This window comes from Meles meles, chromosome 4 (genome assembly GCF_922984935.1).
Source record: "Meles meles chromosome 4, mMelMel3.1 paternal haplotype, whole genome shotgun sequence".
Taxonomy (NCBI): Eukaryota; Metazoa; Chordata; class Mammalia; order Carnivora; family Mustelidae; genus Meles; species Meles meles.
The window spans coordinates 28,448,530-28,470,289 of NC_060069.1; the positions used below are offsets into that span (position 1 = coordinate 28,448,530).

General features: G+C 39.3%; 1 protein-coding gene across 2 annotated transcripts in view; it reads left to right on the forward strand.

The window, feature by feature from the left end:
- Window positions 1-21,760, forward strand: part of ULK4 (unc-51 like kinase 4) — a 684,359-nt gene that overhangs the window by 239,591 nt on the left and 423,008 nt on the right. For both annotated transcript variants that reach the window (XM_046001316.1, XM_046001317.1), the window contains exons 28-29: window positions 9,223-9,274; window positions 9,382-9,526. In XM_046001316.1, coding sequence (XP_045857272.1) covers window positions 9,223-9,274; window positions 9,382-9,526 — 197 coding nt within the window. The remainder of the gene's footprint in view (window positions 1-9,222; window positions 9,275-9,381; window positions 9,527-21,760) is intronic.

Genomic DNA, 21,760 nt, shown 5'->3' on the forward strand with positions numbered 1-21,760 from the left:
ATATCATTGGCTTTAAGAACAACTGGAGTAAGGGTTAGCCGTGGGAGTGTTATTTACATATTTCAGTGCCTTTGTGATTGTTTAGCTTACGTGTCCCAGAGCTGTCAGTCCATCCCTAAGTCATAGGCATTCATTTCTTTTGGGACACTGAGGATGATCATTACAGCAACTGATGGGCAAACATGCACACAGAGTTTTTGAATGTGGGATTTTGCCCATATTTGCTTTTGAGCAAAGAAATAAAAAGTCCATAGCCTTGGGAATCTGCATTTTTTTAAAAAGGGGAAATACAGCTCTGTTTTTAGGACATACCCTTCAACGACCTCTACCACAGACGAACATCTTTGTTTAAGAAAGCAATGCTGCAGCCATTAATTAAATATTAAAATTCCTTGGATTGCTCTGGAGCACTGGGTGTTGTGCAAAAACAATGAATACTCTTACGCTGAAAAAAATAAATAAAATGGTAAAAAAAAAAATTCCTTGGATTGCTCTATACCCAAGTGTATTATCTCTACAACTAAAATAGGTAAGGGATGGTGGAATTTTACAATGGAAGTCATTAGTGCAGGGGAGCGTGATTAGAGTTGCAGTGGTATTTACTTAGATGGTGTATATGTTATTTATCAATTCTGTGGAAGATTCTAGAAGAGGAGAGTACTGGTGAACAAACCATCTGACTTCACAGCAGCAAAAGGTACTCACCATGTATTGTCTCCCATGGTTCAGTCTCTTGTTTTAATAGGGAGACCTCGTACCAGTGAACAAAGCCATGCCAACTGAAGGTGTAGAATACTTTCTCATACACAGGGTCTGATCTTGTTCTCATGGTTGCCTCACTGTGCCCTGACAGTGATTTGGGTTTTTAGGTTTTTGCCCTTTTCCTCACTTCTTTATTACCCTGCTGCATTGTTGCCGTTTGGCATTGGATTGTCATGAAAGCGTACCTTTATAATGTGACTCTTCAAAATGCAGATTGAGTTTTATCCTGAGTCAGACTGCATTCCCCATGTATGATTTTAAAATCAAGAAACGTTCTGTAATATGATTAACCAGTAATCATTCTTGGTGTTGGTATGATATGGGCTTTGAATTTCTCTGGTTCTAACAGAACTTAGCCCCAGGTTTAGATAAAAATCAAGGAGTGCTCTGTACAAAATTGTTGAATCATTATGTCGTACACCTGAAACTAATATAACACTGTATGGTAACTACACTGGAATTAAAATTAAAAGCTTAATAAAAATCAGGTGGTGTTAAGGAAAAAATAACACGTGAATGGTGTTTAAAAGTATACTTGTAAGAGGGCACCTGGGTGGCTCAGTGGGTTAAGCCTCTGCCTTCAGCTCAGGTCATGATCTCAGGGTCCTGGGATCGAGTCCCGCATCAGGCTTTCTGCTTGGCAGGAGCCTGCTTCCTCCTCTCTCTCTCTCTCTCTGCTTGTCTTTCTGCCTACTTGTGATCTCTGTCTGTTAAATAAATAAATAAAATCTTTAAGGAAAAAAAAAACTTTAGGGTGGAAAAAAAAAAGGGAAGGCTGAAGGCATATCTTGGTTGGCATGGGGGAGCTGGAGGCAGGCTAATGACAGGGTCTCCTGTGGGATTGATTAGGGAGCATATTTGGCTTTCTCTGGCCAGTCTTGAGTTGGGAGTGGCGCATGGTGGCAAACACAGTGGAGCTGGCCGTCATCCACCATGCCCTGACCGTCCTGAGCTGATTGCAGCAGGTGTGATTTGGCTTTCCGGCCCACTTCCTGCAGAGGCTGTGGGGCAGGGTCCTAATTGTGACAGTTAGTCTGACCACCGTTCATTTGTATAGTCACTTTCCCTGAAGCAAACAGCAAGAGAAGGTGAGAAGCTAATAAAATACTAGAGTAAAGGGGGCGCCTGGGTGGCTCAGGTCATGATCCCAGGGCCCTAGGATTGAGCCCCACATTGGGCTCTCTGCTCAGTGGGGAGCCTGCTTCTCGCTCTCCCTCTGCCTCCCATCCCCCTGCTTGTGCTCTCTCTCTCAAATAAATAACTAAAATCTTAAAAAAAAATACTAAAGTAAAAATCTCAGAGTCAGCAGTGAAGCATGGGAAAGTAAGTAAACCACTGTACATTCCTAGAAATCTGGGAAAGGACCAGAGATTTCTTACAGGGTTCAGGCCTGAGAGTTTTATTTAAAATTAAAGTTTGGGGTCACCTCAGCTGACAACTAGCATAAAAAATCATATTAGGTTTTCCTTTCCTTTTTCTTTTTAAAAAGAAAATGCCATTGTGTAGAATGAATACTTTTTATTTTATTTTTAAAAAGATTTTATTTATTTGAGAGAGAGAGAGTGAGTGAGAACGAGTAGGGGGAGAGGTAGAGGGTAAGGCAGACTCCCTGTGGATCAGGGAGCCCAACGCAGGACTTGATCCCAGGCCCTTGGGATCATGACCTGAGCTGAAGACAGACTCTTAACTGTCTGAGCCATTGAGGTGCCTGAACAAATACCTTTCGGGTTTCAAAATGTTTTTTAAATCCGGGACGCCTGGGTGGCTCAGTTGGTTAAGCCGCTGCCTTCCGCTCCGGTCATGATTCCAGGGTCCTGGGATCGAGTCCCACATTGGGCTCCTTTCTCGGCAGGGAGCCTGCTTCTCTCTGCCTCTGCCTGCTTGTGCTCTCTCTCTCTCTCTCTCTCTCTCTCTCTGATAAATAAATAAGATCTTTAAAAAAAAAGAAAAAAAATGTTTTTTAAATCCTATTCATATTAATAGAATGGATTAATATGAGTAGAGTTATAGCAGCCATGTAATGGGTGGACCCCAAAAAACTTCTTAAGTTTTTGGTATACTTACGTATTTATCACTCATACATTTATAGTAAGTACCTTTTGTAAACCACCTTTAAACACAAAGCATCAAGAATGGCTCAGTGGGTTAAAGCCTCTGCCTTCTGCTGGGGTCATGATCTCAGGGTCCTGGGATAGAGCACCGCATTGGGCTCTCTGCTCAGCGGGGATCCTGCTTTCTCCTCCCTCCCTCTCTCTCTCTGCCTGCCTCTCTGCCTACTTGTGATCTCTGTTTGTCACATAAATAAATAAAATCTTTTAAAAAAAAAAGATATGTGCATTGGCTGGAAGTAATGGGCAAGTGGCCCACTGTTGGAAGGATATGAGAACCAGGTGAGCCCAGCAGGGTGGTGTTCTTGGCGTCCAACTCTGGTTTGTTGCTGAGTTTTGTACAGTGGAAGCTTTTGGCAGTCTGGGGAAGTCTGTGAATTCATTCTCAAGATGTTTTTAAATGCATAAAGCAAAATAAATAAACTGCATAGGGATATATTGGAAGGATTTGTACTGAAATACAGATATCAAGATATTTTTAAAAAAGAACAAATTCGCCCTGCTGCTGGGCCCAAGTAATCCTCAGTCCTGTGTTTGCAAGAGCCTTTTCTGTTTTTCCAAGGGCGGATGCCCCTCCCCACCCGCCATTCTCTGCTGACTCACTTTGAGCACCCTTGGAGCTGTGGTCTTTTATTTTACAGGACTCCCTCTCTGTCCCTCTCTGCATGAGTGACCATGTGACTCCAGGGATTTGGGTCCAGAGGCTAGAATTTTGATCAATTTGTCATCATGAGCCAATCTCTCTCAGTTTAGAGTTGCTTTCTCCTCTCTGGCTGCTATCTTGTGGGTTATATATCCATAATTGTTTTATGGTTCATCTAGATATTTTCAAAATAAATGTAGAGTAAATTAGTCTAAATATCTCAAAAAGAAAAAAAAAAAAGGCCCAAGTCATTATATGGATGGACTTCTTGGCCTTTGAATCTAACTCTTGGCAGTTATTTATTTCAAGGCCAGTGGCAGCAACAAAATACACCTCCCCCTGTGCCAGGAAACTCTGGCTCACCCACACATTCCAATTTATGTAATGTTAGTTATTTTACATTTGTGTTCATTTCCCTTCTAGCCCTTAGTAGCTATTAAGTTTTGATAGTGGTGGTGATAAAAATATCCCTATCTACGTACGGTGAGCTCACTGAAATTATTGTGTGTGTGTGTGTGTGTGTGTGTGTGCGTGCGTATGTATTTATATGGGTCTACTTACAATTAATATTTATAGAAATGTTGAGATGTATCAGTTCTACAGATTTTTTTCCCCTTGCATTTTGTTGAGAGTAGATTCAGTAACCCTTCTGATTTGTATGGGAAGAGATGTAAATGTTTTATTTTCTTAGATTTTTTTTTTTAAATTCGTTAGTTTTTTTTTTCCATTTTATTTATTTTTTCAGCGTAACAGTATTCATTGTTTTTGCACAACACCCAGTGCTCCATGCAAAACGTGCCCTCCCTATTACCCACCACCTGTTCCCCCAACCTCCCACCCCTGAGCCTTCAAAACCCTCAGGTTGTTTTTCAGAGTCCATAGTCTGTTATGGTTCGCCTCCCCTTCCAAATTTTTTTTTAGATTTTTGTTGTTAAATTTTCTTCGTATTTTCTGCTAAATTCTACTCTAAGAACTAAATATGTTTCGCTGTTCTATGCTCTAAAGTAACTAACATTTAAAAATTTTAATTTTCATCTGTTCTTTTTTGCTCGAATCATTGTATATTTAATTTTAAGTGAGCATTTTGCCAAAGGTATGTGGTCTTTTTCCTTGTTAGGATTTGAAAACCTGTGATATTTTCCTGAAAGCCATTTATTAATTTTGATTTATGAAGTTATTGAATAGAATATAAATAAAACAGATAAAGCTGTTTTTCAGTTTTTATCTCCCTTGCCTTGCTCGAATTGCTAAGCATCCAGACATTTTCAGTGTAATTTTATTTTTATTTATCCGTTCATGTCTTTAGGGGTAGTTTTCATTTGATAATGTAATCAACTGTCTTGTTCAGCAAAAATATGAATTAAAGTTGAATAGTCAGATAATCTTCTGAATTGTCTTGTAGGTTTCATTTACATATTATAGCAAGCATTTTATTTCTTCATTACCATCCTCTACCTGTTATTCCTTCTAAAGGATTATTCTCAATTGGAAGGATTAAATTTGTATCATCCTGGAATACAATTGTAATTGCCTTCAGTCATTCAAAGGAAAACCATTAATTAAAAAATTAGATGATATTATAATGAATAGATTTCTTCTTTTAAAACTGATGAAATATATTTTTAATACTGAAATTTACATTTGGGATGTATTTAAGATTATATTGTATTTAAGGTATCGTTTGTATATTATTTCCTGCTATCTAGTGTTATGCCATCCAGATCGTTTTGCAGGTTGATTGTGTTCATGAAATATAATGGTGAGAGATTTACGCATTCTATTTTTGAACTCTTGAAATCAGATCTTCAATGACGATCTTTGAATGTGTCACATAGATGTGGAATTGCTGGGTTGTAGCGTGTGTTCATCTTCAGCTTTGGTTGGTGTTGTGAAATTCTTTATCCAAGTTGTTGTACCAATTTACTGATTTACTGTGGAATGTGACTACCTGTTCCCCCTACCCCAAGTTTTGCAAGTTCTTGGTATTAATGTGATTTCTTAACTGGATATGGGTTGATATGTATCTCAATGTTCTGATTTTCATTTCTGTGATCATTAGTGGGTTTGGGTAGTTCTCACATGTTTGTTGGCTATTTGGGAGCCACTTATTCTAGTTTTAGGGATTGTTCATCTTTTTCCCATTGATTTTTTTTTCCCCCCTTGTATTACATGTATTAATCCATTGTCAAGTATGGAGACTGCAGAACTTTCTCCCAGCCAGTGGCTTTTCTTCTCATTTTGTTTATGAGGAGTCCTACAAAATTTTTTTTTTTTAATTTCAGCTTGTACTTTTTAGATGTTATTTAAGAAGTCACAAAACTGTGCTCTCTTATTTTCCTTTAAAAGCCTTTCTTTTTAAGTGTTGGATCTTTAATCCTCCTACAATCATGTTTTTAAAGTATTTTCTTGTATTTTTTTTAACCAAATAGATAGCTAACTAAACCTATACCCTTAGATGAATAGTCAAAGACAGAGTTGGTGTATAATGAAGGAAGACAGTTTATTACTTTGCCAGGGAAAGAAGTCTGCAGCAGGCTCATGCCTCCAAGACTGCAAGCCTTCCTGGGGTAAAAGGCTGAGGGGTTATTTAGGAAAATACAGGATCTGGGTGGTTCCGTTAGGAATCTGAAACATGTCTTGCCAGCTGTCTTCATCAGTCTTCGAGGTGGTCTCATGACTTGCACTGGTGTGGCCATCCGAGTCTCGATTATTAAGTATACGTTGGGGTCAGCAAGATGTCAGTATTGATACTGAGTTCCTGGAACAAAGGATTCTACAGCAAAACAAGTGACGGGAAAGGAAAGGCTTCAAGAATAAGGAAGAGGAATATTTATTCAAAGTCAAGCCTTGCTCAAGAACTAGTGTGTCCCTCTCAATTTCCATCCATCTTTCTGTTTCTATAGCAGTGTCACTACTTTCCAGTACACTATGGAATCAATGTGAGGAGTTCGTGAAAACCTCCTTGGAATATACATTGGAATTAGGGGTTAATTCTGAGGAGAGTTAACCTCTCTGAGTCTTCTCATCAATGACTATGTGTTACTTTCATTTATTCCTTCTCTGACACAGAAGTACGAGTTTCTGACCTGTATCATTTTTTCTTCTCTTTGAAGACATTTTTATTTTCAAAAGATTTTATTCTCAAGTAATCTTTATACCCAGTGTGGGGCTTGAACTCACAACCCCAAGATCAAGAGTCACATGCTCCTCTGACTGAGCCAGTTGGGTGGCTCTCTCTGAAAAACTTTTAAAAAATATTTCTTGCAAGGCAGGTCTATTGACAGAAAATTTATTCCATTTTTGTTGTGTGAGAAAATTTTATTTCTCCTTTTACTTTTGAGGGGTAGTTTCACTCAGAATTCGAAGCTGGTGGTTTTTTTCTCTTAACGCTTTGAATATTTCACTCCAACCTGACCTATCAGGTAAAATGAACTGAGATAAATGAGTCATTAGTGTGAGATAGTACATGTGTACATGTACAGCCAGGTTATGTTCACTGTTTGCTGAACCTGTGGTTTCAGAGGTTAAAATTCCCTCTAGCATCCTTGTTTTTGTCACTCCTGTTGTTTGGGTTTCCCTAATAACTCCTTCTGACATAAAACTTGTGTCTTGGAACTGTCTCACTTGTAATCTGTGTTATTATACTGGAGCTCTGTTGATATTGTGGTGGGAGGGGAAGCATCCAACAGTCCTATGGTTAGGATTCTTTCTGTGACCTGTGCCTTTGGTCTATGACCTTCACAAGTACTTCTCAGTTATTTCCCCCCACAGAGGAGACAGGAAGTCTTAGAGGGTGCTAGAGTTGGGTTTGTCCTACCCAGGTCAGTTAGGTTCTGATGAAATAGTGTTTCCTGTGTCTAGGCCTTTGTTGAGGAGAAAAGAATGCTCTGAGCATGTTTCACAATGGTTAATTTTTCTTCTTTCTGCCTGAAGCATAGGGATGGGGGTGTTTCTTTGATTTTTACCCAGAGAATCTAGTGGGAATTCTGGGAAGTTAAACTCCTGGGATTGTTGGGTTCCACTGAGGCTGGGCTCTAGGAGTTTTTATCCCCCAAACTCAGGCTCCAGTGATTAGTTATCCTTCCTGTTTTTGCATCAGTTGCTGGCTCCAGTGGTGATTCATGTTCCCATTAAGCTGTGATTCTCTGTCTTTGCCTGGCTCTTCAGTGTTTGTGGCAGGAGTTTGTTCCATGACCTCAGTTCTCTGATGTATCTACAAACCTGTTGATTTTGTTGGTTTAGCATTTTTCTTGTTGTAAGGATGGTTGTGACAACGTCCAAGGTTTTTTCAGAAGTCTATCAATAGCAGTCATACCTAAAAATATTTTCTACATTTTTTCTCTAGAAGTCATAATATCATAGATACTTCAGAATTTTATTGATATTGTAGATTGTATCTTATGTCATTTGACTGGTTATATTGTAGGCGTATAGGAATACTAATTTTTGTCTCTTCATCTTCTGACGATCTTGCTTTTTGACCATGCTTAACTGTTCTTTAAACTTGGACACTTAGATCATTTATGTCAGTCCCACTTCTCTAAAGCCTTTAAGATAAGTGTTGATCATGTTAATAGGTGTTAATAGTAGGATATATTTCTTTCCTTTGCATGGTTTTTGCTTTTGACATAATTGCAAGTTTAGAGCTGTCAAGATTCCTTAGTAGAGCAGGATATCGATGCTTTCAGTGACGTGACATCACTTAATGGAAGAGGATAAACAAAATATCTCTAGTTCTTAGGGTTCTTGCACAAATATCAAGATGTAATATCATATATAAACTTTTTATATAAAGTGGAACTAGAATAGGTTGATATTGATGGGCTACTACCCATGTGTGGAGATCTTTATCTGTGCAGAGCTTCCTTTCCTTGGTTTGGACAGCAAGATGGTATTGTTGGGGTGTGACCAGTTTCTCCTGCCCTTTTTTCGGTGTAGAGAGAAGAAATACTTTTTTTTTTTTTTTTTTCAGTGTAGATAGAACAAATACATATTTCAGGGTCTGGAATAAATTCAGTTGTAAACAACAGGAATTTTGTTCATTGTTGCCAAGTAGTTCATCAAATGAGGGAGTAGGTTTCCAAATTAGATGTGGAAATGACTTGTCCTTCTTCATTTTTCATTTTCATCCAGGGGAATAATTTTGTTATTTTGGAGTAGGTTTCAAACTATATTTGATTGTGCTCTGTCTGAAACTACGAGGAAGTCATAGAGGTGGTTTGTGGAGTGGATTTATAGCTTTTGAATCAGTTTCTAAAAACACCCAAGATTAACTTGTCATGGCTCTTTGATGTATTTAATAAAGCATGAGGATTGGATGTCTCCTTTTTCTCCCAATATTTTGATTGTGTAGTTTAAACTTGAGTAATGATCACCAGCTTATATATGTTAATTTGGTGATTTAATGTCAACCCATGCCAACCAGATTTTGTGTTATATAGTAAAGTTTCTTTTGTAAACTCTGAAGGTTTGATAAATTACCATTTTGATGATCATAATGTCATTTTGACCTGAGGACTTTTTCAGAGTTAAATGAGCTTGGTGGTTTATTAAATGTCATGCAGAGTTTAAATCCAGGATAAATTTAGCTGTTGATTTTACCCCTCTTTTGATTAGTGATTCTGTCAGTGCGAAAAGTACTGAAAGTAGTTAATACCAGTTCTGTGGTTAAAAAGATTGGAACCAAGTCTTTTATGTCTTTTCTTTAAGGTTGTTGACTATATCCTGCCACCCTTGATCTCCTTGGTTCAGAGCCAAAATGGTAAGTGTGACCACATCAGCGAGAATGCCATTAGGTACACATTCAGTTTTCATTCTCTCTCCATGTACTCATATTCTTAGCGTTTTTTTTTTTTTTTTTCTTTCAAGTGGAGTGGAGACTCTTCAGCTTGCGGTTACTCTCAGAAACCACATCTCTACTCGTGAACCAGGAGGTTCAGGATGACAGGAAGGAGGCGAATGTCGACTTTGACAGTAATCTGCTAGCTCTCATTAGAGACGTCTTACTTCCCCAGTAAGTCCCACATGCTGCATTCACGCAGAGAAGTGTAGGATGTCCAGGATGCTTCTGTCAAATGAGGTCCAATGCTGGGGTTGGGCTCTCAGTGTCCTATGCTACTACACTGCATGGAACCCAGGAGAATCCATTTAGAGCCTTCCCCGTTTTCCCTAAGGCACAGGACTCTGAGGTTATGCAGACTTACAGGTGTTTGTGGCCAGAGGGGTAAAGTTTATTATTCAAGGTCAACATTATAAGACTCTTGGAAACATGGAATCAGGACGTTTCCTGGCTGTGCTCTGAAATAATAGAGATGGAAAGAAATCTTCCTTCACCCCAAACTCTTGGAATGGAAATTAAGCTTATTTACAAACAGGATATTTTGGGGGAGGAGTGGAGTGGGGATGGTGCTAGAACAAGTAATGTTCTACTACTAATGAACAGGAGGGGGTTATCTTTTTCCTTTGACTCCATGGTTCACATAGAAACCATATGGATGGAGGATGATGACTGAGAGGACCCAAGGCAAACATGTGAAACTCTAAAATGACATCTTATAATTGAGGGACACTGAAGTTTTTTTTCCCCCTACCGTGAGTCTTATCAAACAGAAGGACAGGGATACCGGGTTTTATTATTCTTTGCTTCAGTACACTTCAGAGATGTTGCGTCTTTCACAATTGAAGTTTGACCCTCTGTCGAGCAAGTCTTTCCAGTATTGTTTGCTCACCTCATGTTTCTGGGTTACATTTCGGTAATCCTCACAGTATTTCAAACTTTATTATTATTGTATATGTTACGTTGATCTGTGATCTGTGATCATGACTTGCTGAAAAGCTCAGGTGGTGTTAGCCTTTTTTAGTAATAAAGTTTTTTTAAGCCAAGGTACATGCATGTTTTTAGACATAATATTGTTGCACACTTACTAGACTATTTAGTACAGTGTAAATGAACTTTTACATGAGCTGGAAAACCACAAAGTTCCTTTGACCTATTCCTTGCCACATTTGCTTTGCTGTGATGGTCTGGAAGGTAACCCACAAAACCCCCACAGAATGCCTGGAACTAGAGCTGAGAAACGTATACCAGATATCACTGTTCAAGGAAAGATAACAGAATTCAACAGAGGCCAGATTGCATGTCCTGCATTGGTGTGCCTGCCTGCTCACAGGCACAGGCTTCCTCAGGGTCCAGGCTGTCTGGGCTCAACAGGTTTTCAGGAGTGGCAGTTTCACCAAATGTCCCCATCAGTTTGTTCCACTTTTCCAGATCACCGGGGCTCGTGTAAGAAAAAACTCATTTCAAAACTATATAGACACCAGATCTGATCATATTCTGAAGCATTCAACCCCCATCATTGGTTTAGGAAGGTTCATCTTTTTTTTTTTTTTAAGATTTTATTTATTTGTTTGACAGAGATGACAAGTAGGCAGAGAGGCAGGCAGAGAGAGACGGAAGCAGGCTCCCGGCTCAGCGGGGAGCCTGATTCGGGGCTCGATCCCAGGACCCTGGGATCACGACGTGAGCTGAAGGCAGAGGCTTTAACCCACTGAGCCACCCAGGCACCCCTTAGGAAGGTTCATCTTCTGAAGTGCATGGCCAGTGTGTATGAACCTCTTCCTGGCAGAGGGCCCTGTCTTGACTGCTTGGAGCTGGATCTTTAATAACTTGGTTTATGGAGCCAGACTGTTTCTTTTATTCCTGCACTGCTGCAGTTGGTTCCAGGGAGACTCCTGATAATGAATATATACTGTTAGAATATGTTTGATACCCAAAGCAAGAGAGTGGCTATCTATAGGAAGAAAGACTGTTAAACTTTCTCATGTGAGAAACTATCAGTAAATGTATTTTTGGTTCCATTTTTTTATCTCTGAGTGTGTATGTTTGTACTCCTGTGGGTAAATATAAGATTAGAACCTTCTCTCCTGGGATTAATTCTTGCTTTCAGTGCCATCTTGCACTTCTAAACCATATGTAATTATTTACATCTTTCTGATAAGAAAACGCCCCAAAAGGGTTTTTTTTTTTTTTTTTTTTTTTTGTGAAAAGTGTAATTTTTGAAAGATTTTCTTTGCCTATCTGCTGTCTAACAGCTTGTAGAGAAGCATTTCTCAGGACCTGAGATGTGCCCTCTACAGTAGGGACAGGATTTTCTTTAACAGGACTTCACAGGTTATTTTTTTAAGAAATTGATTCATTTTTATTTCAGTTCAGTTAACATGCAATGTATTATTGGTTTTGGAGGTAGAGGTCAGTGATTGATTAGTCTTATATAATACCCAGTGGCTCATTATATCCCGTGCCTTCATCCTAATGCCTGTCCCCCCACCCTCCACCCCTCCAACAGCCCTCACTTTGTTTCCTATGCTTATGAGTCTCTGATGGTTTGTCTCCCTCTCTAATTTCTTATTTTTTTCTCTTCTCCTGTGATCCTCTGTTTTGTTTCTTAAATTCCACATATCAGTGACATCATATGATAATTGTCTTTTTCTGATTGATTTATTTCACTTAGTGTAATACCTTCTAGATCCATCCACATTGGTGCAAATGGTAAGATTTTGTTTTTTTTTCCCTGATGCCTGAGTGCCTGAGTAGTATTCCATTGTATAAATAAATGTACCATATGTTCTTTTTTTTTTTTTTTTTTAGGAAGTGGCTTTCTTTTTTTTTTTAACCTTTTTTTTTTCCATTTTATTTATTTTTTCAGCGTAACAGTATTCATTCTTTTTGCACAACACCCAGTGCTCCATGCAAAAACGTGTCCTCCCCATTACCCACCACCTGTTCACCCAACCTCCCACCCCTGACCCTTCAAAACCCTCAGGTTGCCCCAACCTCCCACCCCTGACCCTTCAAAACCCTCAGGTTGTTTTTCAGAGTCCATAGTCTCTTATGGTTCGCCTCCCCTCCCCAATGTCCATAGCCCGCTCCCCCTCTCCCAATCCCACCTCCCCCCAGCAACCCCCAGTTTGTTTTGTGAGATTAAGAGTCATTTATGGTTTGTCTCCCTCCCAATCCCATCTTGTTTCATTTATTCTTCTCCTATCCCCCTACCCCCCCGTGTTGCTTCTCCATGTCCTCATATCAGGGAGATCATATGATAGTTGTCTTTCTCCGATTGACTTATTTCACTAAGCATGATACGCTCTAGTTCCATCCACGTCGTTGCAAATGGCAAGATTTCATTTCTTTTGATGGCTGCATAGTATTCCATTGTGTATATATACCACATCTTCTTTATCCATTCATCTGTTGATGGACATCTAGGTTCTTTCCATAGTTTGGCTATTGTAGACATTGCTGCTATAAACATTCGGGTACACGTGCCCCTTCAGATCACTATGTTTGTATCTTTAGAGTAAATACCCAGTAGTGCAATTGCTGGGTCCTAGGGTAGTTCTATTTTCAACATTTTGAGGAACCTCCATGCTGTTTTCCAGAGTGGTTGCACCAGCTTGCATTCCCACCAACAGTGGAGGAGGGTTCCCCTTTCTCCACATCCTCTCCAGCATCTGTCATTTCCTGACTTGTTAATTTTAGCCATTCTGACTGGTGTGAGGTGATATCTCATTGTGGTTTTGATTTGTATTTCCCTGATGCCGAGTGACGTGGAGCACTTTTTCATGTGTCTGTTGGCCATCTGGATGTCTTCTTTGCAGAAATGTCTGTTCATGTCCTCTGCCCATTTCTTGATTGGATTGTTTGTTCTTTGGGTGTTGAGTTTGCTAAGTTCCTTATAGATTTTGGACATTAGCCCTTTATCTGATATGTTGTTTGCAAATATCTTCTCCCATTCTGTCAGTTGTCTTTTGGTTTTGTTAACTGTTTCCTTTGCTGTGCAAAAGCTTTTGATCTTGATGAAATCCCAGTAGTTCATTTTTACCCTTGCTTCCCTTGCCTTTGCCGTTGTTCCTAGGAAGATGTTGCTACGGCTGAGGTCGAAGAAGTTGCTGCCTGCATTCTCCTCAAGGATTTTGATGGATTCCTTTCTCACATTGAGGTCCTTCATCCATTTGGAGTCTATTTTCGGTGTGGTGTAAGGAAGTGGTCCAATTTCATTTTTCTGCATGTGGCTGTCCAATTTTCCCAGCACCATTTATTGAAGAGGCTGTCTTTTTTCCATTGGACATTCTTTCCTGCTTTGTCGAAGATGAGTTGACCATAGAGTTGAGGGTCGATTTCTGGGCTCTCTATTCTGTTCCACTGATCTATGTGTCTGTTTTTGTGCCAGTACCATGCTGTCTTGATGATGACAGCTTTGTAATAGGGCTTGAAGTCCGGAATTGTGATGCCACCAACTTTGGCTTTCTTTTTCAATATTCCTTTGGCTATTCGAGGTCTTTTCTGGTTCCATATAAATTTGAGGATTATTTGTTCCATTTCTTTGAAAAAAATGGATGGTATTTTGATAGGGATTGCATTAAATGTGTAGATTGCTTTAGGTAGCATAGACATTGTCACAATATTTATTCTTCCAATCCAGGAGCATGGAACATTTTTCCATTTTTTTGTGTCTTCCTCAATTTCTTTCATGAGTACTTTATAATTTTCTGTGTATAGATTCTTAGTCTCTTTGGTTAGGTTTATTCCTAGGTATCTTATAGTTTTGGGTACAATTGTAAATGGGATTGACTCCTTAATTTCTCTTTCTTCAGTCTTGTTGTTGGTGTACAGAAATGCAACTGATTTCTGTGCATTGATTTTATATCCTGACACTTTACTGAATTCCTGTACAAGTTCTAGCAGTTTTGGAGTGGAGTCTTTTGGGTTTTCCACATATAGTATCATATCATCTACGAAGAGTGATAGTTTGACTTCTTCTTTACCGATTTGGATGCCTTTAATTTCTTTTTGTTGTCTGATTGCTGAGGCTAGGACTTCTAGTACTATGTTGAATAGCAGTGGTGATAATGGACATCCCTGCCGTGTTCCTGACCTTAACGGAAAAGCTTTCAGTTTTTCTCCATTGAGAATGATATTTGCGGTGGGTTTTTCATAGATGGCTTTGATAATATTGAGGTATGTGCCCTCTATCCCTACACTTTGAAGAGTTTTGATCAGGAAGGGATGCTGTATTTTGTCAAATGCTCTTTGAGAATCTATTGAGAGTATCATATGGTTCTTGTTCTTTCTTTTATTAATGTGTTGTATCACATTGATTGATTTGCGGATGTTGAACCAACCCTGCAGCCCTGGAATAAATCCCACTTGATCGTGGTGAATAATCCTTTTAATGTACTGTTGAATCCTATTGGCTAGTATTTTGGCGAGAATTTTTGCGTCTGTGTTCATCAAGGATATTGGTCTGTAGTTCTCTTTTTTGGTGGGATCCTTGTCTGGTTTTGGGATCAAGGTGATGCTGGCCTCATAAAATGAGTTTGGAAGTTTTCCTTCCATTTCTATTTTTTGGAACAGTTTCAGGAGAATAGGAATTAGTTCTTCTTTAAATGTTTGGTAGAATTCCCCTGGGAAGCCGTCTGGCCCTGGGCTTTTGTTTGTTTGGAGATTTTTGATGACTGTTTCAATCTCCTTACTGGTTATGGGCCTGTTCAGGTTTTCTATTTCTTCCTGGTTCAGTTGTGGTAGTTTATATTGTACCATATGTTCTTTATCCATTTATCAGTCTATGGACATCTGGGTTCTTTTCATAGTTTGGCTATTGTGGACATTGCTGCTATAAACATTGTGCCCCTTCGCATCACTACACTTGTATCTTTCGGGTAAATACCCAGTAGTGCAGCTGCTGGGTCGTAGGGTAGTCCTATTTTCAACCTTTTCAGGAACCTCCATACTGTTTTCCAGAGTGACTGCACCAGCTTGCATTCCCACCAACAGTGTAGGGGAGGGTTCCCCTTTCTCCACATCCTTGCCAACATCTGTTGTTTCCCGACTTGTTAATTTTAGCCATTCTGATTGGTGAGGACTTCACAGGTTACCAATAGCTGGTTAACACCCATGCAAATACGAAATAAATTTTCTTCCTATCTGGAGTTTGCCCACTTTTGGAAGAGTTTGTAAAATAAAAAGTGTTAAATCTATAATTCCACACTTTTGTTTTACTCATCTGATTTGGAATAAATAGAATGCACTTCCTATAATGTGTATCTTTTTCCAGAGATGTGTAATTATGGAGGAAAATACAAATAAAACCACATGACAACTCAAGAACAGAAGTAATGTAGATGAGTTCAGGTGTTCATTAAGCAATTTGAAATCTACTTTGGATAATATCACAGAATTGATTGGAATATGGTGCGGTTGTTTTCAAAGCTTGTGGACTGACTGTGTGATGTGATGCATAGGTCTTGGCTCTACATTCTGTTCTCTTGGCCTCATTTTCTAATCTCCAGAATGGGGGCAGTAGTATCTACCTCAGAAGATAGTTGTGGGGATTAAATAGGATATCTCTTGTAAAGCTTAGTATAGTGTGGGGCACGGTACACTCTTGACAATAGTAGCTCTGGTTCATTTATTATAACTTTTCCTTATTAACCTTTAAGAGGAAGATTGTGATAGTACAATAATAATAGTAATAGCACATACTTCAAAGAGGTGAAACAGCCATTAAAATAGGTATTGCTGAATGTGCCTAGCCAGCATGTATAGTAAGGGCTCAGTAAATGTTAAATAAAAACTTAAAAATGAAATCTAATGCATTCATTTAACCTTGACTCTGGAAAACTGGAAATCTTGGCAAGGAGTTTGGTCTTTGATGACAGCTCTTAGTGATTGTAAGTTTAGAAATGCTAATCAAAGAAAATTCATATTCTTCACTGAGTAGGTGAATATATGGCTTAAGAATGATGAGAAATCTTGCCATTTGTGACAACATGAATGGACCTAGAGGATATTATGCTAAGTGAAATAAAGCAGACAGAGAATGACAAATACCATATGGTTTCACTTGTATGTGAAATCTAAAAAAACAAAACAATCAAAACAAAAACAGCCTCATAGATACAGGAAATAAACTGTTGGTTACCTGAAGAGGGTTGGGGGGGGATGCGGGAGGCTGGTGAAATAGGTGAAGGGGGTTAAGGGTATAAGCTTGTTGGTTATGGACATTGCGGAGTGTATGTGATATGGTGAGTGCTGCGAAGTTGTAAGCCTGACGATTCATATACCTGTACCTCTGGGGTAAATAATACATTGTATGTTAATAAAAATAATTTAAAAAAGTATAAGCTTGCAGTTATAAAATAAATAAGTTATAGGGGTGTTATGTGCAGCTTACAGAACATCAATGATATTCTAGTAACTATGGTGACAGATAACGGTAACTAGACTTATCATAAGGATCTTTTTATAATGTATAAAAATATCGAATCCCATGATACGCACCTGAAACTAATAAAATCTTGTATGTCTCTTGTACGTTAATGAAAGAATAGTGAAGTTTCTACAGTTTATAAGAGTGACATGGCATTGGCTTCGGCTTGTCAAATATACATACTAATATCTATATTTTTAATTTTGTTGAAAATTTTTTTTAAAGATTTTATTTATGTGTTTGACAGCACAAGCAGTGGGAGCAGCAGAGGGAGAGAGAGGCAGGCTCTCTTCTGAACAGGGAGCACTATGTGGGGTTCCATCCCAGGACCCTGGGATCATGACCTGAGCTGAAGGCAGACATTTAACTGGCTGAGCCACCTAGGTGCCCCATAATTTTGTTAAAGTTTTAATCTTACTTTCGGGGTGCCTGGGTGGCTCAGTTGTTGAGCATCGGCCTTCGGCTCAGGTCATAATCCCAGGGTCCTGGGATTGAGCCCAATGTTGGACTCCCTCCTTCACAGGAAGCCTGTCCTCCTCTCCCACTACACCAGCTTGTGTTCCCTCTCTCACTGTGTCTCTCTTTGTCAAATAAATAAATAAAATCTTTCAAAAAAAAAGTTTTAATCTTTCTTTGACCTTAATACTTTGGCTAAAGCCAAGAGGATAGGCTTTTCATGCACATATACAGTAGGCTTTCCAGTTTTTACACGAAGTGTTATATTAGGACTTTTATTTGCAAACAGTAACACTCTAATTTGGAAAATATTCATGTACTCACATTATGAGCTTGTGCTGGCATCAAATATAGCTGGATTCAGGGGTGTGAGTGATGTCGACATTCCTGTGTGTATGTGTCTACAGCTATGTGGCTTTGTTCTCAGGAAGGCTCTTTCTACTTGGTGGTTAAATGGTTCCTGGGTGTTGATCCTTGGGAAAGAGTGGATGTTTCTTCTAAAAACCTTAACAAAATGTTCAGGGAGGAGTTATTTAATCTTGTTAAATACCATGTAATACCTGTGTTCCAGGTGTTTATCAGAACTGCTAGTGATATGAATGAAAACTCAGTTGTAAGAATAAATATCTTATTAAATATTGGTTATGGTTCTCAGAAAAATAGAACCGGTATGATATATGTATATAAAGAAAGAGATTTACAATAAGGAAATTTGCTCCCATGACTGTAGAGGCTGAGACGGCCCAAGATCAGCAGTCTGCAGGCTAGAGACCCAGAGAGCCTATGATGTAGTTCCAGCTTGAGTCCGAAGGCCTGAGAACCAAACCAGCTGGTAGGGTACATACCAGTCTGAAAGCTGAGAGGCTGGAGACTGAAGAAGAGCTGATGCTTCCAGTCCAAAGGCGGCTGAAGAACAATGTCCCAGCTCAGAGCAGTAGAATAGAGGTGTTCCCTTTCACCCAGCCTTTTTGTTTTACCCAAGTCTTGAACTGATTATATGAGGCCCACCCACATGAAGGAGGGCAATCTGCTTTACTTAGTTTACTGACTCAAATGTTAATCTCATCCAGACAGACCCAGAATGATGTTTGACCAAATAACTGTACTTGTGTGGCCCAGTCAAGTTAACACGTAAAATTAACCATCACCTCATCTATCATAAATATCCTGGATGGATTGCTTTCTATATAAATTCATGAATGAATATAAAAGAAGTGTTACCTCTTTGCAGTGTACATGCTTTGCTTTCTAAAGAGATGAACTTTAGTTGTAAGTGTTGGTTTAGTGCCTTTTCTGTGTGGAAAGTTATAATACCACTGATAGAGTGGTGGTATTTCAGTTAGATTTTGAAATCTAGGTAGGGTTGCATAGAAAAGCAGTGGGTCTTCTAGGCAAGATTGGGTTACACAAAGGTGTGGAAGGCACAGAGTGGTGAGCGGTAAACAGGCCAGCTTATTTCCAGTGGACAGCTGCATGGGATAGTTACATGAAGTAAGCTGGAGAGAGAAAGTTTTTTCTCCCAATCAGCTTATTTATTCATCGGCACTAATTGAGTACATCTTACTATATAGGCATATTTCTAGTTTCTGGGAATATAATAATGACCAAGACAGGCACAGCCTTTTTGGAACATGTACTGTGTGGTAGAGCCAAATATTTCAGACATTAATATTTTTTAACTGAACAAGTATGTAAGTCCTGCAAATAAAAATGTTTAGTTAAGTATAAATTAAGCGTTGAAGCCAACTTCCTTCAACAGTGTGCATGTGTAATGTTCATAGACCTGCCACAGAACACATGTTCTTTCTGAAACGTTTTGCGTGTTTACTATCCCTTGGCTTTGAATTTCACAATTCACCCATTTAACTTTCTGAAGCTCAGTATTTCTCAACATTTTATGACCTTAAGACACTATTTCCTATGGCTTATCTACTACCATCTCCCAGAACTCTTTTGATCACAGTTTTGAAATACTACTCAAAGGCTTTTCCATTAAGATCAGGAACAAGAAAAAGATGCTCACCATCAAAACTTCCTTGTAACGTTGCATCATGAGAATTAACTAATGTAATAATACAAGAATATTAAACTCTGAATATTCCATTAGATCTGTATTGGTGCGTAACGAATTATCACACACTGAGTGGCTTAAAGTAACATCTACTTAGTTCTGTTCGTGAGAAGTCTGACACAGCGTGACCTGGTTCTCTGTCCTGGATCTCACGTCCCTGAAGTCAGGTGTCCCTGAGCTGAGTCCTTGCCTGGAGACTATGAGAGAAACCTGCTTCTGGGCTCAGTCGGGTTGTTGGCAGAATTCAGTTTCTCATAGTTTGCATTCGTTTCTTAAGGCTGAATTACCACACACTGACTGGCTTTAAACAAGAGAAATTTATTCTTTCATAGTTCAGGAGGTCAGAAGTTCAAAGCCAAAGTCTTGGCAGTGTTAGTTTCCTTTTGGATGCTCTGAGGGAGAAACCATGCCTCTCTCCTGGCTTCTGATGGCTGCCAGCAGTCTTGGGTTTATAGCTGCGTCCACTCCAATCTCTGCCTCTTTTTTCACATGGCCTTCTCCCCTGTGTCTGCCTCGAGTTTGCCTCTCCTTTTCTCATATAAGGATATCTGTCATTACGTTTAAGACCTACCTTAAATTACCTTGAGATCCTTAACCACATCTTCACGGCTTCTTCCAAATAAAGTCATATTCACATGTACTGGGGGTTAGGACTTGGACAGATTTGGGCCCATTATTCACCTCAGTACACAGTTGTAGTACCAGAGTCCCTGTTTCTGTGCTGCCTTGGGTTCCGTTAGCGTGCCCATATTTCTTCTCGCTGGTCCCTCCATCTTTACGTCAGCAACAATTGTGCTTACAGCCTTTCTGAGTTCCTTGTCTGCCTGCCACCAGTTGGAGAAGACTCTGCATGCTAAAGTTGGTAATGTTGGCCTTTGGTAGTCTGGGCCTTGTGATTAGAATAAACTTGCAATGACACTCTCTTTTTTTTTTTTTTTTTAAGATTTATTTATTTGACAGAGAGAGATCACGAGTAAGCAGAGAGGCAGGCAGAGAGAGAGGAGGTAGCAGGCTCCCTGCTGAGCAGAGAGCCTGATGTGGGGCTCGATCCCAGGACCCTGAGATCATGACCTGAGCCGAAGGCAGAGGCTTAACCCACTGAGCCACCCAGGTGCCCCACAAGTTTGCACACTCTTATCATCAACTGGGCTCACGCAGCTTTCTTTTGTTTGTTAATGACACAATCGGTCCATGATGCCACCCACATCCAGGAATTTTTTTTATGAATATGGCTGTAGTGTGACTTAAAAAAAGACAAACATGCCTTTTGCAACCACCTCTACCCTGATCCGATGTCATGTCCCACTGGTTTCCGTAAAAGGAAGAGCAGGGACTACTTTATTACTCCAGCTGTCTTTCTCTGCATTTACATTTATATGCACCTGTGTGGCTACTCAGATGTTTGTGCAAAATTATTTTTTAGTTTTATATATATTTGATAGGTATATCAAATATATAACTAGAATCACAAAAAAAAAAAAAAAGAATAAACTTGCAATGAAATCTTGGTTCTGCCACACTTGGTGCGTGTGCTATTACTTCCTGCTCTTCTCCTTCCCTCCTACAGTCTCACCCGCTCTGAGATGGTTGGAATGCCACTAATGTAACTGATTCACTAGAAAAAGTTTTTTTCTGGGAAGTAAGATAACCATATATACTCAGGAAATTGCTATGATTTCCGTCAGCAGAGAGACAAGATTTGATTCGAAAGGTTTATGCAGAAGAGGCAATATTTAATGAAACAAGTCCAGAGTGACTTCATCAATTACACTTGACACCTCTCAGAAGTTTAATATCAAATTCATGATCAATGAACTTGTAGTATTGAAAGTTGTCTTCTTCTGACTGTTTTTTCCCAAGACTTGTTCCACAAGGTGAGGACATTTCTCTTTCAGTATTTAGCCAGAAATGGGACTAGATCCTTCACTCAGGAAAAACACCATTGCTCTTCTTGGGAAAGAAGACATTTTAATATTCATACAAAGGTAGATCATGTCATTTGTACTACATTTTGTGATTGTGTATATGAGATTTAAAGCCCTCCCTCCCTCCCCTCAATAAATATATTTTGAGTGACTTCCACATGCCAGGCACTGTGGATGCTATGGTGGGTAAGATTGGATCCCTGCCCCTCAGTGCAATTACATTCTAGTGGGTGAGACAAAGCAGTAAACAGATAAATAAGATGATTGCAGTTAATTGTGAGCACTGTAAAGAAAAAAACATAAAACAGTGTCAGGGGATAGAGAATGATCATGAGAATGAGGAAGGGATTGTTTTAGATAGAATAGTCAGGAAAAGCTTTATGCCAGGTAGCAAGCCATGGGGAAAATCTCTATGGAATTTGCCTTTGCTAGGCTGGAAGTACTTTGCCAACATGTATTTTAATTTTCATACTTTCTTTTAGCTTTGTTTGTTTTGAGAAGAGATCATGCTGATATAAATGTGCTTA